Source organism: Chelonoidis abingdonii, chromosome 16, assembly GCF_003597395.2.
Source record: "Chelonoidis abingdonii isolate Lonesome George chromosome 16, CheloAbing_2.0, whole genome shotgun sequence".
Lineage (NCBI taxonomy): Eukaryota > Metazoa > Chordata > Testudines > Testudinidae > Chelonoidis > Chelonoidis abingdonii.
Genome location: NC_133784.1, coordinates 20,608,676 through 20,623,623, shown reverse-complemented (window position 1 = coordinate 20,623,623; position 14,948 = coordinate 20,608,676). Strand labels below are relative to the sequence as shown.

At 47.9% G+C, this 14,948-nt stretch overlaps 2 protein-coding genes across 6 annotated transcripts in view; one reads left to right on the top strand and one right to left on the bottom strand.

The window, feature by feature from the left end:
* Window positions 1–14,948, bottom strand: part of CYB561D2 (cytochrome b561 family member D2) — a 532,125-nt gene that overhangs the window by 439,197 nt on the left and 77,980 nt on the right. The window lies entirely within an intron of this gene.
* CACNA2D2 (calcium voltage-gated channel auxiliary subunit alpha2delta 2) overlaps window positions 1–14,948 on the top strand; it is a 638,569-nt gene that overhangs the window by 592,141 nt on the left and 31,480 nt on the right. For 2 of the 3 annotated variants that reach the window (XM_075072870.1, XM_075072871.1), the window contains exon 23: window positions 7,814–7,874. In XM_075072870.1, coding sequence (XP_074928971.1) covers window positions 7,814–7,874 — 61 coding nt within the window. Of the gene's footprint in view, window positions 1–2,843; window positions 2,865–7,813; window positions 7,875–14,948 lie in introns of all 3 variants that reach the window. The other variant, XM_075072869.1, reaches the window with a different exon arrangement.

Genomic DNA, 14,948 nt, shown 5'->3' with positions numbered 1-14,948 from the left:
TCTTTGTCTGTCTCTCTCTGCTGCCCACTGTCCCTTTCTTTTTCTGAGCACCCTGCTGCATTCATATTCCCTAGTACAGCCGATCAGAATGTAGGTCTGGGTTTGATGTTATTCACAATAGGAATTTGGAATGAACCAACACAAAATCCAGCTAGAGTTGTCTCCCCAGGTTTGGTTGCTCCCAGGGTTCCTCTTCAAGTAGTTGCTCAGCCCACACATTAGGTCCTCACTCATTAGATATATCTAGGTGGGGCAGTGAGCCATCTGTATCAGTCAGCAGAACCCATGTAACCCTTTCCCAGCAGGAACAGCACTTGATAGCCAGCAAATACTGCCATCCTGTTACCTGCTTCCCCACTACAACATGTCCAGTTTGGTATCCTCTCCATTGCAAGCCCCATTGGGATCCAATTCCTGCTAAGCCCTGTGGTAGCCTGCGTCTTGGCCTTGTGGCTGGGAGTCAATCCCATGACTCCATGGACATCTCATGGAATCCAGGAGAGACCAGTGATGTGTGTGGTCTTGCCCCATGGCAGTAGGTGATGGGAGCCAGGGCAACGCCCGTCAAGGAGATGCCCATGGGCTCTGTCACTTGAAGAAGTTGGAGCTGTTCCAAGTCCTCTGCACCGATGTCTGGGTGCACCCTGAGTCCACTAAGTGGTTGCTCTGGCTGCTCAGCCTCCATGTAGAAGTCGTCGTATGTTGCCCAGGCTGTGCCAGCATAGATGGCTGGGGCCATCAGTACGTCCTAAAAACTGCTCTGGAGTGACTATGGCCGTCAGTTTTATGGTTCATGATGCGGGCTGAAGCTGCCCAGTGGATCAGTTGTGGTTCACAGGCTCGTGGCTGGGCTCAGCCCTGGAGCACAGCTCCTCCAAATGCAGCCAGCCCAGAGTGGCAGCTAGGAGGGCCTTGTAGCTGTACTCACCAAGGGCCTGATTTGCAGCTTAAGCTTGGCTTGTTAAAAAATGGGATAAATGGAGGACCCCAAATTCCTTGGCACCACTTGAAGATGAGCAGGTAGGCTTCAGGGGCCTCATCCAGCCCCTTGTTGGGCAGCGAAGGACTGGCACTCACTGGCCCCAGTGCCCCCTGGGGAAGGAGCAGCTGCTGCTGTTTTAGTGATGGAAGCGAGACATGCTGCTGCTGTCTCTGGCCTGCAGCTTGAGCCTACTCTCCACTCAGGATCACTTGCAGAAGGGGGCTCAAAAGAATTTTCTGACCTCCCACCACAGCACATGTGACTTCCCCACCTTCCCCATAAGCACCTCACACAAGGCACTGTGGGTCAAACCATACCCCCTTCCTAGGGGTTGGGTTTACACACAAAGGGAGCTTGCAGTGACCCACATCATGTCCAGGCCAAGACTTCTCCCCAGACATGGCGGCTCCTGGGATTCCTCCTGGAGGACTGCTCAGCCCACAATCTAGGTCGGGGTGGGTAAACTTTTTGGCTGAGGGCCACATCAGGGTTGCGCAACTGTATGGAGGGCCGGGTAGGGAAGACTATGCCTCCCCAAACAGCCTGGCCCCCGCTCCCTATCTGCCCCCTCCCACTTCCTTCCCCCGACTGCCCCCCTCAGAACCCCCAGCCCATCCAGCGCCCCACTGCGCTTGTCGCCCTGCCAGCCCTCTCCTGGGACCTCTGCCCCCATCCAACCCCCTGCTCCCTGTTCCCTGACTGCCCCAACCCCTATCTCACACCCCACCCCCGATAAGCCCCCCTGGAACATCCCAACCCCCTATCCACCGCCCTCTGCCCTCGTCCCTGACCACCCTCTCGAACGGGACCGCCCCGCCCCTAACGTCCTCAGGATCCCACCCCTTATCCAACACCCCTGCTCCCTGTCCCCTGACTGCCCTCCCAACCCCATCCACATCCCTTCCCCCTGACAGGCTCCCCTGGGACTCCCATTCCCAATCCTCCCTGTTCCCCATCCCCTGACCGCCCCTCCAGAACCTCCACCCCATCCAACAGCCCCCTCCTCCCTGACTGCCCCCCAGGACCCTCCTCTCCCTTATCCAACCCCCCCGCTCCCCACCCTCTTACCAGCAGCAGGAGCTCGCAGCCTCGACACCAGGCCAGAGCCAGTTGCACTCCCCATGCTGCCCAGCGGGAGGGGCAGGCCAGAGCACAGCCTGCGCGGCAGCATGGCTGTGGGGCAGGGGCAACAATGGGGGAGGGGCCGGGGACTAGGCTCTCCAGCCGGGAGCTCAGGGGCCAGGCAGGATGGTCCCGCAGGCCGTAGTTTACCCACATCTGCCCTAGGTCCTTGCTCTCTCAGCAGTCACTTACATCAGAGTGAGATAACAGCCTTCAACATCCTCCGTTTCCCTGTCTTGAGCTCTCTATCCCCCTGCCTAGCTCTGTATACCTTTTTCCTTCTCTCACCCACCTTCCCTCCTTCTCTGTCTCTGTGCCTCTGGGCACTCTCGTGTCTCCCCTCTGGTCTCTTGTAACCTTGTCTTTTTGCATGGTCTGCTAACTCAGTGAGAACATTTCTATATCAAGACTGTTGCAACTGTTTGCTACTGACTTTCATTTTTATTTTTATTATATAAATATAGATGGATTATAGTTCTCTAGTTATATCTATACTTTTTATTATTATTTTATTGTGGCCTTTTTTCTTTTCTTTTTTTTTTTTGTCTTTTTTTGCAAGAGGTTTCCTTTCGGTCTGATTATGATACACAATATTTTTATTCAAACAAAAATTGAATAAAATATTGTTTGTGCCCTCCCTCCTTCCTCCTTTCCACCCAACCCTCCCCCCCTTTTTTTTTGTTTGTTGTTTTTTTCGTTTGTTTTTTTCTTGCTTTCTCTCTCTGGTGGATTCACACAGTACCAAACATCAAAATGAAGGGCAAGTATTTTCAGTCTTAGACCACTAACCCTTCACCACCACCACCCCCCGTGTCCAGTACCCCTACCCCTCACTCCCACCCTTCACCAACTCTCCCCCACCTCTCCCACCCAGCCTGCTTGCCCATTTCCTGTGCCCGTTTGCCACGCCTGACCTTGCAAACCTCCGCCAAACTGTTCCTTCCTCCACTCCTTCCCTCCAGTTCTTTCCCCTTTATTTGAAAGCAACATGTCTTGTTATGTTCATGAGAGCTTTGTCCCTATTTATCTCTGCACTCCTTCCCTGTGCATTGCTCAGAAATTCGATCTGATATCGTTAAAGAGTCCATCTCCTATGGAATTGTTATGTTTTGATTCAGCAAGGTTTTCGTAGCTAGTTTAATATCCTGCTCTTCCACCTCCCCTAGCCCCCTTTCTTGCTCTTCTTTCCCTCTCTCACTCCTTCCCTACAAATCTCTCCTCCTCCCATTTTTGCTCCTGTGCGTCCCTCCTCTCCAAGACAACTCAAACTGAATGGGATAGGGCTGTGCAGAGACCTCCAGACTCAGCAGTACTTGGAACTAGATCCAGTGATTGCTTCAAAACTAATAATAATAAGCATTAGACCTCCTGAGTGGGGAGATGTTGGCTGAGCAGGAGAAAGGGGCTGAAATCTCAGAAAGGTCCATGGCATATGTGAATCAAAGCTTTTCTTCCAGGATCAAGTCTCAGTAATCATATTAGGAAGGTCCCAGATTGTATGTCAGTGCATTATTTCAGTCCCAGCCATGGCTATGTCATGCTGGTCCACATGCTGAGTTGCACTGGTTTAACTCCAGGTGTGATGTTGGGCCTATTTAGTTTAATGGAGGAGTGAGGACTCTCTTGTTGTTGTTTAAATCCAAGTTATTATGGTTTAGTTTAAGTCGATTGGGGAAGGGTTTATCCCCAAATGAACAGCTCTTAAACCTAAACACGTGTCCATGTGCTGCAAATGCATGTGTGTAGAGAAAGCCTTGGGGTTCTGAGCTAGCTGCAGCTGCCTCAGATATCCTGGGTCTGGTGGCACCAAAGGTGGAGTTGGCTGGCACAGTGTATTCAAGTAAATGGGTCTAGGTGTATACAGTACAATCTGTGTGATGCTGGACCATCTGCTTGGACATGAATTTCCCACAATGTAGTGGAGCCCTGGGTCAAGTCTTTCCATTGACTTCAGTGGCCATTGGATCGGGATCTAGGAGCATCCTCAGTGGAAAAATAAAGGGGGATGAGTTTGAATGGAGCTGTCCTTCCATGGTTTCCTTTTTCTCCATCCTTTGTGTAGCTCAAGATAAAGGGCCAGACACCAAGAAATGCAGAGCAACAACTCCCATGCTGTGGGAACGGGCGGTGCTGATCACCTCTCAGGATGTGGCCTAGCATAAGCACAGCTTTCCAGAGATTGGACCAACTCCTACAGTCTTTACTCAGGCAGAACTCCCACAGATTTCAGCAGGAGTAGGGGCTGAGTAACTTCTGAATTTGACCCAGCAATCTGCCCTCCTAGTCTCCCGGTGGCATTAGTGGTGCTCCATCCCTGAACCTTGTGCAGTGGGACAATGTTTACCATTCAGCATCTGCCTTCACCGCTTCTCTATCTGTGATACAAACAGAGAGAGGAAATGGTTGGTCCTGCCCAGGCACTAGCAAGACATGGTCCTGCCTTTTGGAGAGAACTGAGTCTGAAAACCCTGTCACGTAAATCCAGAGATGTCAGGCAGCCGAGGACCAACTCTGCCTCTCCTGCTCTCCAAACCAAAAGGAGACATGTCAGGGTGTGGTTCTTGGGCATATTTACTGTCAGGAACATCGGTGTAATACAGTGGGAGGGCATGGATGGGACTGAGGCAGAATTTGGTTCAGTGGCTCCATGAATAAGGCTGCCCAATGCCTCCCAGAGAAAGAGGCATTGAAATACTTTGAGAGATCATAAAACCATAGAAACATCGGGCTGGAAGGGACCTCAAAAAGCCATCAAATCCAGCCCCCTGCACTGAGACAGGACCAAGTAACCCTAGACCATCCCTGACAGGGGTTTGACCAACTTGTTCCTAAACCCTGCAGCAACAGGAATTCCACAGCTTCCCTTGGAAGCCTGTTCCAGAGCTGAACTACTATGATAGTTAGACAGTTTTTCCTAATACCAAATCTAACTCACCTTGCTGCAGATTCAGCCCATTACTCCTTGTCCTACCTTCACCGGACTTGGAGAACAATTGATCCCCGTCCTCGTTACAACAGCCCTTATTTCATTTGAAAAATACCAGGTCCCTCCTCAATCTGCTTTTCCAGATCCTGTGGGATTCATTAAAGTCCAACTGGTGAAAACATTGGCTTGACGCTGTGTCTCATAGAGGGCCTGACCCAAAATCTGTCAGAGTCGATGGATAGGCTTTGAATCAGGGCCATGATCAAGTGAAAAGCACAGCCAATGGGTTTAAAGCAATGAAAGAATGTGTGGGAAATTGACTTAGCTTCCCAGTCGCTTTCTGTGCACCTTCTGAGGTATGCAGATGGCTGGGGGAATGGGGAGCAGGTGCCTCCCATTGCCCTCCTTCCCCCACTCCCACCCCACATCCACCAAGGAGCTCTACAACCCCACTCCACAGTGTGTTGAGCAGAACCACTGGAAGCTACCCACTCCTCTGTCAGTTCCCCCAGCCAGGCGGAGAGGAGAGGCTCAGAAGCTTGGGAGGGATGGACAGACACAGAGGGGGCCACAGATACCATAGACAGACAGACACAAAGGAAGGGGAAGGAAAGAGAAAGGTAAGGGGAGCATTGCCCTCAGCCCTGTTCTATCAGCCTTGAGTTGCCTCTTCCCAGTGACCCTGTAATGGCAATGCTGATGGAATAATTACTAGTGTTTTTGTATTCCTTTCCTCTTCCTCCTCTCATTGGCTTGTATCCAGACCCCGCCTTACAGAAAACAACAGTCCAACCTATGGCTGTGCTGCCTGGCAAAGGGCCTTGTGTGTCTTGCAATGCACTGTGGGAAGACATGGCAGGGAGGGCGAGGGGCATGGCTGATGGTAGGGCTAAGCTCTGAATATTTATGAGTATGCAGGTCCTTGTGAAAAATGCAGACAGGCTGTACTAGTCGAGCCTGTATTGTCAGAAAATGGCCTGCAATGGAGAGCTGACAACAGCCATCCCCTAGGGGGAGCAAGGCAAAGGACCCTGTCCTGCTGGACTAGCCACCTAAACTATCAAATCCCAATAGGACTGGGCATATTCCAAATGCACGGCAGGGGTTTCCCCCAACTGTTTTCCCTCCTTGCCTTCCAAACCACTTGGGTCATCTGGGGGAGGTTCCTCCATCTCCCATCCCCACATATGCTGCTCTAGCCTTTGTCTAAGCCAAAATCCATCCTCCAAGGCCACAGTCCAGCCCAAGGTTTCCCAGCAACTTTTATGGGTGAAAACCCTTAGGACCCAATCTCTGCACTCACAAGTAATACATACTCAAGTCTCCCATCCCTTTGGCTCCTATGGGGCAACTCATCTGAGTAAGCAGCAAAGAGTCCTGTGACACCTTATAGACTAACAGACATATTGGAGCGTGAGCTTTCATGGGTGAATACCCACTTCGTTGGATGCATGTCATCTGAGTAAGGACTCTTAGCAGGAGTAAACGAGGCAGGATCAGGCTGCAAGTAACATCCATGATTGGGCTGGAAAGCCAGGGTGTCTCCAAATGCCTGGTGCCATACCCACCACTAAGGAAAGAGAAACCATGTTTAATACAACTGATAACCCCTCACCCTCATTCCCCAACCATTCCCTGCCCAATGGTCTGAGGACACCTTAGCCTTTGTTGGAACTGAAAATGAAGCTTTCTGCTTTGGAGAGTTGCTTTCAGCAACCCAAGGATTTTCTAGTCATGGGTGTGGCCTCTACCTTTCCAAACAGCTGCATGGATCCTGGCTGACTCCTTTGTTTTCCACCCCATCAGGTCCTCTTCTGGGCCCACTGGGCCAGGCTTCAGCAACACATTGGCTCCTGGGGCAAATATCTCCCATTCTTCTAGGCAGCCAGCCCCAGGTTTTGTACCAAGAAGATGCAGTGGCCACATAACCAGGAGATAATGGCAATAGCAGTGAAAACCACTAGCACAGAACGGGGGAAATGCAGAGAGATAACATTGTGGCTCTCACCTTTGGTCCTTGAATCTGCAAGAGCCAGAGTGGAAAACCTCCATTGGAAGAGCAGGATGATTAGCCTAGGTTGCTCCGACAGCCCCTTCAGATCCTCCCCCCTGCCTCATCTCAATCCAGTTTTAGAAGGATCCATTGCAGCCTGACCAAAGGGAATGGTTATTGCTGAGCTGTAGACCATTGGCAGCCAGAAGGCAGCAACACCCCCACAATGCATTGCATTTGACTTTTATTTGGTGGGTAAGTCTTTGGTTGGACTGTCTTCATAAAGGACCCTGGTTTGGCCATGTTGATGCCTGAACAATGATTTTTATTACAAAAAAAAATTGTTGTAGTAATATACAAGCATAGCATGTGGTTTCTTTTCGTTGTTAACAATCCTCATAAGAGAGAGATGCCCATATGACCTACTGAACATGCATATATATATATATAAATGTGTGCACATATATATATGTATGTGTGTATATGTAACTATACGGCCTGTATTCATACATATACAACAGAGCAAATATATTGCATTTCAGAGCACAAACCGGAAAAAAAAAATCCAATCAAATCACCAAATCTTTCTAATGTTGGCAACATATTGGCTATAACTCTCCTTCTTGTGCGATGCTACAGTTACCAACAGAATTCCCCTTCCTTTCTCTCTTGTTAAAAATCAGTCAATTGTTTGATCTCTTTCGTTTATTTCTCTCTCTCTCATATTCTGAGACAAAGCCCCTTCCTTTGTTTGAAACCCCCGCCGGATAACGTTGCCTTTCTGTTGCAGATTTTGAATTCCTGCTGCCAAACAGCTTTGAGTCCGAGGGACATGTATTCATTGCTCCCAGGTAGCTTTGCGTGTGCGCTTGCTGAGGTGTCCATTTAAACATGCTCCCCACGCTAACCCCAGGGCTAGTTCAACTCCCCTCTTCCCATTTCCACCTCCACCCCTACATATATCCCCTCTCATCACCCTTCTTCTCCAGAACTGATGCCACTTCATTGTGCCTGTCTTACTTTTTGTCTCGTGTGTGTGTGTTGTGTGCCTCTCTGAGACGGTAGCTGCTACCTGCACTCTGTTGAGACTCCACCACAGTTGGCAGCCCGTGTCTATCTTCTGTTCTGTTATATACACGAGCACAGTATATATGTATAGCTGTATATGAGGCGTATATACGTGTACATATATAGGTATAGTTTCTGAAAAGTCTCATAGAGTAGGAGATAATCCCAGAAGTCATAATGGGATTGCTGTGGCATCATACAGTCATGTTGGCTGTGCGGGTCAGACTGTTCAATTATGGATAATTTTTGATTCAAGTTAAGGTCCTTTTCTGGGAAGAGAGAATGACAGATTTCTTCAGGAGCCAGGCCTGAGTTTCTGAAACAGGTCCTTTATTCCTAGGTGTCCCTCAAATAGTTTCAAACAATCATTCTCAGAGCTGGGGTCGCTTGCGTCAATGATTCATTATTCAGCTCACATGATTGGCTGCGTCAGTCACATGGTGTTTCTGGTTACTGATTGGTTGACCAAACACATTTGATTTTAAACGGCAGAATAACAAGTAGCACTTAACACACTTTGGGCATGATTTTTTGAAGAAATGATAGTTTGACTAAAATTTGTGGACTTCTGAAGAGTTGCGAACGCTTTCACAAATACTGGGTGGTAGTTTGAACACTATTGAATCAGAGCCAAGAGAATGATGCACTTTATTTAGTGAAAATGTTACCAATCAATTTGTTCACCCAGCTCCACTCATATTGAAAAGTCTAATAGGACGTAATAGGGATTGGACTCAGAGGGTCCTACAGAAATAACTCTAAAAACTGATAGGGCTTAATAGATAAGGAATTCCTTTATACAAGATGTTTTTATTTTGTAAGATTCTCTAGCAGGGACAGAAATTTCTGTTAAATCTATTGGAAAAAATCTATAGACATATTGTCACGCTTTTTACTAAGGGTATATTTATAAAGGGTTAATAAATGGTTAATACAGTTGTTATAGAGTCCAACAGCTCACTAGATTGCTTATAACTATCTATAACCCATACTACTCATGTCTGTAATGTGCTTATAACATCCATTAATCATTCATTGACCCTTAATAAGCCATTTATAAATGTACCCTTAATATAACATTGGAGTCAAATGGGATTATTTTCTTTTAAATGCTATAGGACTTTTCCAGGAAGCTAATGTTTGTTACAAGGCATCGAGTCAATATTAATGAGACACTTAAGGAGTGTGGAATTTAAGCAGAGACGGTGTCAACTAGAGACATAAAATTTCAAAGCATATGTTATTAAAAAAACCCAACCCACACCTTATGAGAATCTACTGTACATTATTGTGGTCAGGTGACTCCAACTTCAGCTCCCAGCATAGAATATTACCAGAAGCTCTTGATGAATTTCTATCTTTTTATTAGAAATCTGTTGGGTTACCAATGTATTATTCATGTATGTTAGAGAAGGGCTCAATCTAACAGTTTGAAATTCAGATCCAAATGATGTAGTTCATAAAGAAGAAGAGAAACTTGGTATTGCCTTGTAGTGATTTATTGCATATTAACCATTTTTCTAATAATAGGTAAGAATCTTCCATTTTGAAATTTGTTCTGTGAATATTCCTTGCACCAAATTGGTATCAATATTATGACACATCAGAAAAAAACAATAAGATCTTGTGTCATTGCTTCCCTGACCTACAAGGCCTTTGAGATCCCTGAGGACTAAAAGGACTGTAAGATGTCCCAGGAGGACCACATGAGATTACATGAGTGTCAGTAAGACTGTATGATATCCCATCAATTCTAATATGTCCCCTGGCAATTTTCAGAAACCATATATCACATATTAATTTCTCTGTGCGTGTGTGAGCACATATATCTGTACGTGTTTGTGTAGATATATAGGTGGCTATAGTTAAAGATGACCTTGGGATGCCTATAGATCTTTGAGCCACAGAGGGGTGTGGGAATCTACAATGCATTCTAGCCATCATGTGAAAAGCTTAGAAGATGGGAGGGAAATGACAATTTCCATCATGTTGGTGGAGTGGAAAGAGGAGACTTGGACCTTGCACAGTGCAGCAAGAAATTAAAACCATATGGCTTCCCCGCTCAGCTGCCCACACAAAGAGGGGACTTTATGCCCCTCCATATGAACCTCACCTTCACATACACACACCCCTGTTGTTAGTTCTGTTATACTGTAAGCATGCCTGCCACATACAGATGCATCTCCATTGCTGCTCTTTTCAAGTCCAGTCTGTCCAACCGGCACTGCATCATCTGGATAGTTTTGCACAAAAGAGTCCTAGTCAGATCGCTGTGTGCGCAGTGACCTAGCAACGCCAAAATGGTGGGTACACATGACATTGACTCTATGCCTCAAATATGTAAAAACCAGCAGGAAAGTGGGAGACCATCGAGTTTGTAGCTTTGCAGGAAATACAGAGACTTTACCTGGACTGTCACAGAATTGCCTCAGCCAGAACATTGGGATCCAGTAACTTTTCTCTCTCTCCCCCATGCATTCACAAATCATGCATCAGGCCCCTCAGAAATCAGGAGACTTTCCAAAATAATCTACCTGGGGTTCTTTTTATTTGGCTCCTGGTTGGTTTTCAAGCTTTTCTCCACAACCACAAAGGCCAGAAACTTACTTTTCTTAAATTTGAGAGCCAGGATTGTCCCAAATCCCAGGCCTCCAGGAGCTGGAGATTTAAGAAAAAAACACCAAATGTAGAGCCTTGCAATGAAATCATGAGAACTGTCAACCCTTTCAGTAATATGCTTTTAAAATGCTACCATATTTTACAGTGAAGGTCCTATAGCACAAGAGTTATTTCAGGGCCAGTCATGTGTCCACTGCTCAGCTCTTTAGAGAGACAGTGCACGCCAATCACCTCTCCTGGGGTAGTTTGACCTGGTGAGAAGAGGAGTCACACCTGCTGCTTAAGGATGGGATGCCCAGGGGTTCCCTCCCCACCACTTTGTTTATCCCCAGGAGTTACTTCAGTGTACGCCAGAGCCCAGCCCACAAAGGGCAGGCCAGCTGACCTGAGCCCCAGAGCTGAGCCTGCTGTGTGTCAGGAAATGCTCTAGGCTGATACCAGAGTCACACAGTGGTGAGCGTCAGTTGCCCTCATTAGCCGGGTGTTGTGAGATGCTCCCACTCCACAGGGGTCTCAGACCCGCAAGCATTCCCCATGGGCACCCATATACCCTGCCATCTGCTATCCTGTGGGCATGGATCTGCCTTCCTTCCTAGTACGTTTGATCCTTCAGCATAATGATGCAGATGGCTTAAAATAAAGCAGTAATAACTGAACTGATGAAAGAGGGCTAGAAAGCCCTGCAAGCTGCAGGACCCATTCTGTCCCATGCCAGGGAACTCAGCCGCAGTCCCAGCCAGGGAGACCAATGCCACAGAGCCAAGAGTTTGTAAAGACAGTCCTTAAATTGACCCCTTCCCGTGCACTTTGCACCTGGCAGGCAACAGCAGCTGGGACTTGCTCCCCACGGCACCCTATCCCTGGAAGTGATGGCAGTCTGGCAGCGAGGGGCAATATCATGCCAGTGTAACCTTCATGCTTAGTGTGATACAGGTCTCCCCACACTGCCCAATCTGCAGAGATGAGGCTGTTACAGACGCCAGCATGAGAGTCTGGACATCCTGTACTGTTAGCTCTGGAGGTCCCCGGTTCAGTCCCTGGCGCAGTGGCCAAGATGGTAGCCCTCATACCAGAACTCACAGGCATGAGGAACCTGGTGTGATTGAGGCAGCCTGATGCCTGGGGACTTGGCAGCTGGAAGCAATGGGAGCCCAGCAGCTGGAGGCAGCAGCCATCGGGGAAGTAGCACCAGCATGGCTGGAAACAGGTTTAAAAGCAGTTGGTTCTCTTTCTTGAATGACACGTTGCAGCCATGGGTATTTGGGAGACAGGGACTCCCAGCTGGGGCTGACATGGAACCCAAAAGGAGCTTGCTCAGGGCAAACCTAGACTGAGCCAAACTCATCCCCTTGGCTTCAGCAAAGTTACTCCAGGCATGAATATTGTAAACTCCAAGCTACATCCTCAGTGGGTGTCAGCCAGCATATGGCACAACACTCATTTACCCCCGCTGAGAATCTGGCCCTTTTAAACTACCAATGACCTTCATTTTCTAATGCACCGCAGGACGGGACTCCAGGCCAAGTGCGTGCCTGCGGTCCAATATTAACACATCGTGGGGGCTGGGACAACAGTGGACCCCCAGCAGCTACTGGGGGGTTCTTTGCAGAACACAAACACATCTATGGCAGATGTACATGTTCTTCTACACAGCTAAACCAGCACCTATCTATCTATATAAAAGGTACAGATATGTATAACGAGAGTGTGTCTGGGTATGTATGTGTACCGGTATTTCCAATGCAGTAACCTGGGTAAAGCATGGCTGGCCATCTTATTTTCATGTTGCTAAGACGAGATCAGCTGTATTCAGTAGAAACTGTGCCATCAATGAGACAGACCCCAGAGCTGTCTCTCTGCTTCCTCCCTCCCTGCCCCTTCCTTCCGTTCCTTCCAGGAGCGGAGTCTACAAAAGCACTAACTGAATGAAAAATACAAACAACTGACTCACGAGCGATTTTGTTTCCAGAGGTTGCTTTCTTGCTGGTGAGGCTAACTTGATGGGCATGTGGCTTGCTGTGACTGGAGCATACAAGCAGCAGCCCCAGCAATGGGACCATATTTGTCAGAGCACATGGTAAGCTGAGCACTTGGTGAATGGAGCATGAATCAGAATCAATCTGATACGCTTCCACTGCTCCCTGTATCTGGCAATCCCCAAGCTCTTTATAAACTAATCCTCACAACCTTCTGCGGGAGGCAGGTTGGTATAGTTATCCCCCATTGTACCGATGGGGAAACTGAGGCATGGAGCAATGAGGTGGCTTGCCCAAGGTCACACAGTGAGTCAGTGATAGAGCAAGGGAAGGAATGCTGAAGTCTTACCTCCTATATCTGTTGTTCTAACCACTAAACCACACTCCCTCAGTCTCCAGTCATCAAGTGCTTAACCTACTTTGTGCTCTACCGCTCTACCTGCTCACGTCACCAGCGCTCCTGGCCACATGGTCAAATCACAGGATACTATCTGCAGCATTCGCGATTCTAATGCTGTTCATATTCAGGAGTTTCTCAATGTACTGAATTGTTCATCCTGGGCCTATAGACAGCCATGGTTTATCCTCCATGTGCAGTAAGAATTCATGTGCTTGGGGATGTGTTGGTTCTTTTGCAAACACCTAAATAGCTGTTGGCAATTTGGTAGCCGAAGATACTTCTGAGGCCATCACAATCAGTCCTCAATGGCCACAATGCCCTAGCATAATATATACCTATGTCATGGCACATTAAGGCATCCGTTTGTAACAGTCTGTAATGTAAGACATTGCCGTCTGAATGCCATCAAACATCATTAACCAATATTGCAAGCTCAGTATAGGCATCCTTCTGTGTTTTAGAATGGGATTCTCAATGGAGTGGGCCTACCAAAGAGAGACCAGCTGCTTCTTAAGGTGACAGGGGAATTCATGCACATGGTCACTGAATCCTACGCTGCTCCAGGTCCACTGAAGAATTTCTGTCTTGAACTGTGAGGCCCACCCTTACTAAAATGATAACATGAGAAAGAAATGAGAGTCACATTCGGTCCTCATCTAATCAGGTGCAGCCCAGACCTGGAAATAGGTACCTGTGGTATGGAAGTCAAGGGAAATTCCTCCCAGACTTAATGTGGTCAGTAGAGTCTTTGCTTATTAAACCCTGGGCCTCTTTTAGGCTGTGGCATGGCATCTGGAAGCATCTTGTTTTCTATTGCAGCAGCATCTGAAGTTGTGTAGATCAGATTTTTTTTGAGAAGGCGCTCCAGCGCGAGATGCCTTCAAACACCAAACCATGTCCATCTCCTCCAGCCTTGTTCCTATCTCACCTGAGGGCCTGCCACATTCCACAGTTTTCCTCACGAGTGTTAGGGTTTGCTTGTGACAGGAAGACAGCCCCCAAGTTTTGGCTAATTCACCTGCATTGACACTTGCAGCAATCACACAGCTGGATTTTGAAGCTGCATGCTCAGGGTGAGTGCAATGAGGCCTTCACCTCCATGGAAGGGCTGAGAGAAAAACTACCACTGGGTGTTGTGTCAGCCAATGATGAGAGTTTGGTGACTTTTCCAAGATCTCCATCCCATTAAGTTACCTCAAAGATAGACCTGGGATCAGCAGCTGGATTATAAATTCTGTAACTGCCTCGCCTTCACCCTTTATAAGAGCCCGTTTTAGGCAGCCCAGCAAATAGTACTTCTGATAGATGCTGCATAAGTGCCTTCAGGTGTTCTGATACCACCATGATAGGTGCCAGGCATCACCCACAGAAAGAGAGGTAGATTTGAAGATCTCACCTTACTTGATGTTGCCTTCAAAAGTCTTTTATGGCCCTTCCAGCTGTCATCCTTGAAAAGCTTCATCCTTCTGTGCCAGGGGGCACTGTCTTTTGAGGCGCTCTTGCCACCATTCTGGGCAGTAATGTCAGAAAGTATCATACTGTTTTACCAGGTGGCACCATGTTCCTGGGGAGTCATAGCAGCTGGCACCAGCTTTGTCACTCCAGGTGATGCTGCCCATCCACAGGTTCTAGATGGCATTCCAATAACAGGACGCTGCTTCTGGCTACTTCCTGCTGTCTGTGCGGCAGTGATAGTCACCCCTCCTGCTAGTGAAAGCAAGTAGTTGCGTGTCATCTGATTGCTCCCCCCAGAGCAATGTCTCAGACCACAGAGGCAGGAGTTTCCTTTTGTGAAGAGAAGGAAAGACTCGACACCAATTTGCAGGATAACCGAGGAGGCAAAAAGCTGCTTTTCTGAGTTC